This window comes from Akebia trifoliata, chromosome 13, assembly GCF_017979445.1.
Source record: "Akebia trifoliata isolate Shusen 1 chromosome 13, ASM1797944v1, whole genome shotgun sequence".
Taxonomy (NCBI): Eukaryota; Viridiplantae; Streptophyta; class Magnoliopsida; order Ranunculales; family Lardizabalaceae; genus Akebia; species Akebia trifoliata.
The window spans coordinates 909,121-915,432 of NC_141387.1; the positions used below are offsets into that span (position 1 = coordinate 909,121).

Below are 6,312 nucleotides of genomic sequence, written 5' to 3' on the forward strand. Positions count from 1 at the left end.
TATGGGTCCCTCCCTCGGGCACATGCAACGTCTGCACATCACATGCATCGGGTAAGTGGAGGTGTACCCTTGTGAGTGGTCATGAGAAAATACTACTCATACTAGGTATCGAACTCACAACTTATAGACTCTCATTGAGCCACCCCCTCAGGGTTCCTTGTCTAGTATTTTATTTACATTACATTACCGATCCCAAACCCATATAAAAGAAGAGGATTACATTAATATAGTTCATGATAGAGCATTGACTTGATTTTGTACAAAATTGAACGAAAGAGCAAGATTCATTGATAATAATCTTATTTCTTGATTTTACGACATAGTATTTGTCTTTGGAGAAAGGGTTGAAGGATTTGAAGTTGAACTCTTTAGAATTGATACTAGAAGTTAAAATTAATCCAACTTTTAGAACCTAACACGAAATATCACTATCGATAGCTACATGATGGCCTAGAAGTTGAGTCACAAGATTTATAACAACTCCAACTTCCAAACAGGCTTTTAGCATATTTTGTTGACATTCATGAGTTTTAGTATTTTAGTTTTGGTAGGTAAGATCAGTTAGTTGTTTGGGTAGGATTGAAATTTTATTTCCATATATTCTTGCTCTTGTCATTGACAGGTGACCAGAATTTTGGATAATTTTGAAGCTTTCAACCAAACCAATAAAACAATTTATCAAACAAGGGATTAACAAATCCAACATCTAAATCTCACAACAAGTGCACCATGTTGTAGGACCCCTGTGTAGTCTTGATCCACTACTATCACAATAATTATTAATGACCTTTAATATTCCTCGCACATAATGTTCTACTTGGCATACCCAACAAGTTACTATGTGTTATTCGATTGATTCAATTGTTCCAAACTAGGTCTTGAGTTGTCGAAGTCCTTGTTTATACCATGGCTTTGATTTCCTTGTTAAAAGATTGAGTCGTGATTTTCTGAATCCCCCTCTACTCTCCAGACGTGGCATGTGCATAGAATCATATATTTTTTCCTTAAGATACAGAATTACACATATTTGTGGGGATGTGTAATTGTGTGTCTTGAGAAAATCTATGATTATATGCAATGCCATGTCATAAAAGTAGAGGGGGAGTTAGTTTATTATTATTCTAAAAGATTTTCTTATTGATTTCATTCTGACGTTCAAGTCAGAAATATTTTTTTTCTGAAAATCTAAAAAATAGATTCTTAATCAATCAAACTTTTCTATTTCTCTGGTCTTAACCTTTAAGGTTCTTTAATATTTATTTTTAATTGATTTCTCTCGTGAATCAGCTCTTAATCTCTAGGATTACATCTTAATTCAAATCATTGGAAATTATATTCATAATTTTAGTATTTGATGTATTCCAATTCATTAAAATTCACATATACCTCTTGTTCATTAGTATTAGATCTCGGGCTCATGGTTCGTCTAAGTGGTTGGAAATGGGGACATGAGAATCTCGAATTGACATGTTTAGTTCAAGAGATCATATTTAGATAATTCTTTTCCTTATAATTATCGTAAGAAGTAGGTGTCGGGATAATCAAAATCACTTATTTTAGTTTTGCTAATCATGTTCCATCGAAAACAAAGAAAGAATTAGCAAAGCTACGACTAAGGACATGTTTGGTTGCACAAATTGAATTATTTTCGACACATAAAAATAGATTTTATTTCTAGGGATTGGCTCTTTGGAATGGACGTGTATTATAAGTTTTGATTATTGAAGATGAATCACTGCTGACGGGCATTTTAATTTACTACTATTCAAAATGTTATTGCAATTTATTTAACTGTTTATATCCTAAATTAATTAATAAAAATGCAGCTTTATTTTCTTATAACCTCCAGTCCAGTGGCCGACCATATACCCTTAGCCAGTTCATACAAAATTAAATTACAAAAATACCCACCCTTCCTAAAAAACTAAATGGAGTCCCCCCTAAGTTGGCAGGCTTTAAACTAAGTTATTTTCAATGCAAAATTATTCCCTGATATAATAGTAGTGTGAGAATATCCCATGATACAAGCCACATCATACTACCATGTGAGATTTCTCATGAGCCGTTCGATTTTTTTCAAATAGTTTTAGGATCATTATAGCTTTGTAATATAAATTTTTTTAAATTATCACTATAGATGTGAGAATAGCCTTAATATTTTTTGCAAAACAACTAATTTTTAAGGTAATAATTTAGTGGTAATATATTCGTTTTTTATTATTTTATTATGACAAGGGTGTTTAAACTCTGAACTTACGTTCGACTAAGGGGACCGAAAGAACCAGAGCTGGAGCCAAGGCATATGGGTCCTTCCCCCAAGCACGTGCAACACCTGCACATCACACGCATTGGGTAAGTGAAGGTATGCCCTCACGGGTGGCCCCAAGGAAATACTACTCATACTAGGTATCGAACTCACAACCTATTGACTCTCACCACTTATTGGATTCGAAATTGCCATTGAGCCACACCCTCGGGGTTTCCTCTAGTTCATCTTATTCCCTAAAATACTTCCTAAACACTCGCAGGACCAATTTTGCAATAGTGATTCATATAGAAGTCATTAAAAGATAAGTGCTTCCATAGAAATACTTCCACTAAATAGACTGCGTCACCAAACGAGGCCTTGGGATAGATCAGGTGGGCCACAGCCATGTGACACGTGTACAGTACATAGCTCTCATATGGTATGTAGGAATATATATGTACATGATGAGTATGTTAAATATCTCCAACACTCAACTATAATAATAAGAGGATTTACATTTGAAAATGAGACTAATTTATCTCTCTCTCTCTCCATTACTTCTCTATTATCTTTTTTTTTTCTTCTTGTTTTTTGTTTGAAAATCCAACCAAAATAATCATCACTCCTTTTTGATCTCCATCCTTTTTTCTCTCTTTCTTTATGTTGTTGTTCTACAGTTCTGGCAATCTCAGATTCAAAAACCCATTTCTATAATCTCTCTCTCTCACCATTTTATATGAGTTTCTAATATATTCTAATTGAATCAAAGTGATTGAAGGATCAAAGAAATAAAGGAAAGTGGGAGGAGGATGAACACACCTTTTGCTCTTCTTAGGCCTCTTCTCAATCTCAGATCTTAGAGATTGTCTCAATTACTCCTCTGGGTATCTCTCAAATATGTAAGTTCCATGTATGTTTTGGATAGAATCTATGTTTGCTTGTCCACTTCTACCAAACTGTTCTAATTTCTCATCTGACATAGATTTTATTCATAATTTGATTCATTGGGTTCCAGGAATCTTGGATTGTGGGATGATTTATCCATGACAGATTCAGTGTTATTGGATTGACTCATTTAGTATCTGTTTAGAAATCTGCCAGTTTCTTGGATAAGATATGATCTGTTAGTTTCATTGGCTCTGTATCAGCATTTGATCTGTTGAATTGGATTTCTTTGGTTGATAAGTAATTTAAAATTTTATGGTTAGTTGTTTTCTCTTCCAGTTTATATATTGTTTGTTAAATCTGGTATAGAAAGTCTTATGGGGACCCTTTTTTGCATTTTTATTTTGGAGTGGGTATTGGTAAATTTATTATATAGTTGAGTTTTGAGATGTAAAATTTTGGTTGATGAGATGGTTGAACATGGGGAGTTGCAGAAAAATGGAATCGGATTATTGTAAGCTCTTCATTGGCGGAATTTCATGGGACACTAATGAAGATCATTTGAAGGAATACTTCAAAAGTTATGGAGAAGTGGTAGAAGCTGTGATTATGAAGGATCGAATGACGGGTCGTACCCGTGGATTCGGATTCGTCGTCTTTGCAGACCCTTCTGTTGCAGAGATAGTAGTTATGGGCAAACACATGATAGATGGCAGAATGGTAAGCAGATTGCTCGTGAATTGATTCTTCTTTGAAATAAATCATTTCGAGGTTGTCGTGAGTAAATTTTTTGTATTGTTGTGCTTTGTGAACCATAAATTCTTTTTTGAAGCTTCAGTTTTAAAAATCTGAAAAGTTACTTAAAGAGAATTGGAAACTAAACCTGTGCTAGAGTTGGGTTTTCATTATTGAATTTTCAGGTCGAAGCAAAGAAGGCCGTTCCGAGGGAGAATCAACACATTTTGAATAGAAGCAAAAGCAGCATTCATGGGTCATCCGGTCCTGCTCACACTAGAAAGATATTTGTAGGAGGTTTAGCGTCAACTGTAACAGAAAGTGACTTTAAGAATTACTTCCATCAGTTTGGGATGATCGTCGATGTGGTGGTGATGTATGACCACAATACTCAAAGACCAAGAGGTTTCGGATTCATCACTTATGATTCGGAGGATGCAGTGGAGAAAGTTTTGCTCAAAACCTTTCATGAGTTGAATGGTAAATTGGTTGAGGTCAAGCGAGCTGTCCCCAAAGTGTTATCCCCCAGACCCATCCAAAGCCTACTCGGTGGATATAACTATGATCTGAATAGGCTCAATAGCTTCCTTAATGGCTACACTCAGAATTATAATCCAAACTCGGTTGGAGGCCACATAGTTAGGATGGATGATAGATTCAGTCCCATTGTTGGTAGCCGAAGCAGGTCTCCTTCATTTGGTCTTCATGGTTGTGAAATGGGCATGAATTTTGAGGTGGGGTTGAACCCTTATTACAATGTGAATTCAAATAGATATGATAATGGAGGAAGTGTTTCTGTCTTAAGCTCACCTACTCGGAATGTTTGGGGCGATGGTGGTTACTTTGGCCTCGAAAGTGGACTTATCGGAGGAAAGGCGTTTGGTAATAGTAGAACAAATTTGGGTTCCCCTCCTATTTCAGTTCAAGGTGGAGGGGGTGGTTCTGGGTCTGTCGGTAGGAATCTTGGGTATGAAAGTGGGGATAACATATATGGGTTGGGAATGGGAGGTTATGTTAGAAACAATGGATTTGAAGTGACCTCAACACCATCGTACGCAGCATCAAATGATGGTTATAATGGAGTCTATGGCAACTTTTATGGTGGTGGTTCAGTTTATGGGGCACCCACTCGGCTGTCTAGAACATCTGTTCTTGATGGGTCTGATTCATTTGGCTATGGGCTTCGTGATTCAATTTCAGATATTACGGATGAAAGTTATTCTGGTTATGTTGGCTACAATCTCACTGATAGACAATCAAATAGAGGTGAGAGCTTCCTTTTGCTTCATAGAAGTTTTGTTACAATATGCATCTGTTTTATAACACTAAAAACTACATCTAAATAGATGATATTTTTATAGTTCCAGATCATTATTACATAAATAACGACTCTCAATTCCTTAAATGACATTGGTTGCTTTGATCTTAGGAGTTAGTATTTCTCATTAACTACAAGCTTCTCATGGTATTTCCATGCTTTTGGTCATGACTTGCTTCAGGGATTGCTGCCTAGGAGGATAATTATTTGGATCTCAGAAGGTCGTAGATGAAGAAATTCTTGTGAATCAGGTGAAAAACAGTGAATTTCAAACATCTCCCTCGTTAATATATCGAAAATTGATCATCTAGAGCTAACTTGGAGTGCCTTGTTTTGAAGAATTCAAATACATAGAAGGCAGTTTCAAGGAATTTTGTGTAAGGTTTGAGATTTGAGTTTGTAATTTAGGTTTTCTTTCTCAGGGTTTGATAGATATGTAAAAATCATATTGCAGAGTATATTCAGATAGAGTGATTATGATTAATGTGCCCCTTTAGCAAGGCAGTGATAGCCCCCACCAAAAAAAAACATGTTTTGTTCTTTTTCCTTTTTCTGCTATAATGCCTTATCAAGTATGTTTGCTGCTGCTGCTTTATTTGTGGGTTTTGTTTTTCTCAGATTGTAACAAAGGTTCTAGTTGATTTGCTAGTGTGAAACTTTTGAAGGATGCCCAGCTGTGATATGTGATGTGTTTAATAATTGCAGCCATTTTAATGTTTTCCTTCATAACTCACCTTTTTTTTTATCTCCTAAATTCAATCCAATTCTCGAAGAACGAGCAAGATAGGCGGGAATGGTTCCAGGCTAAGGATAAGAGATTTTCAGTTTGTTCTTTTTATAAATGCTTGTTCCCATTGTTTGAACTCTCTTTCTCGACTTCCATCATTTGGTCCACCCTTGTTCCTTCCAAGGTGTCATTTTTTGTGTGGCTTGCTTTCTTAAGGAGGATCCTCACCTTAGATAACTTGATAACCCGGGAGTGGATTACCCCAAATTTTTTGCTTCTTGTGTTTGAGGAATGGGGAATCTGCTAACCACATTTTAATTCATTGCTCTTTTGCTCGGGAAATTTGGATGTTGTTTTTTACCCATTTTCAGGTAGAGTGGGACTTCCCTCATTCTTTCT

General features: G+C 35.8%; 1 protein-coding gene across 1 annotated transcript; it reads left to right on the forward strand.

Annotated features, from left to right (window-relative positions):
• The first annotated feature begins 2,752 nt into the window (after positions 1-2,752).
• LOC147387119 (heterogeneous nuclear ribonucleoprotein 1-like) lies at positions 2,753-5,781 on the forward strand. Its single transcript, XM_086421230.1, has 4 exons — positions 2,753-3,147; positions 3,628-3,853; positions 4,054-5,134; positions 5,368-5,781. The coding sequence occupies exons 2-4, from the start codon at positions 3,632-3,634 to the stop codon at positions 5,379-5,381; spliced, it is 1,317 nt and encodes a 438-aa protein (XP_086277356.1). The 5' UTR covers positions 2,753-3,147; positions 3,628-3,631; the 3' UTR covers positions 5,382-5,781.
• The last annotated feature ends 531 nt before the right edge of the window (positions 5,782-6,312 follow it).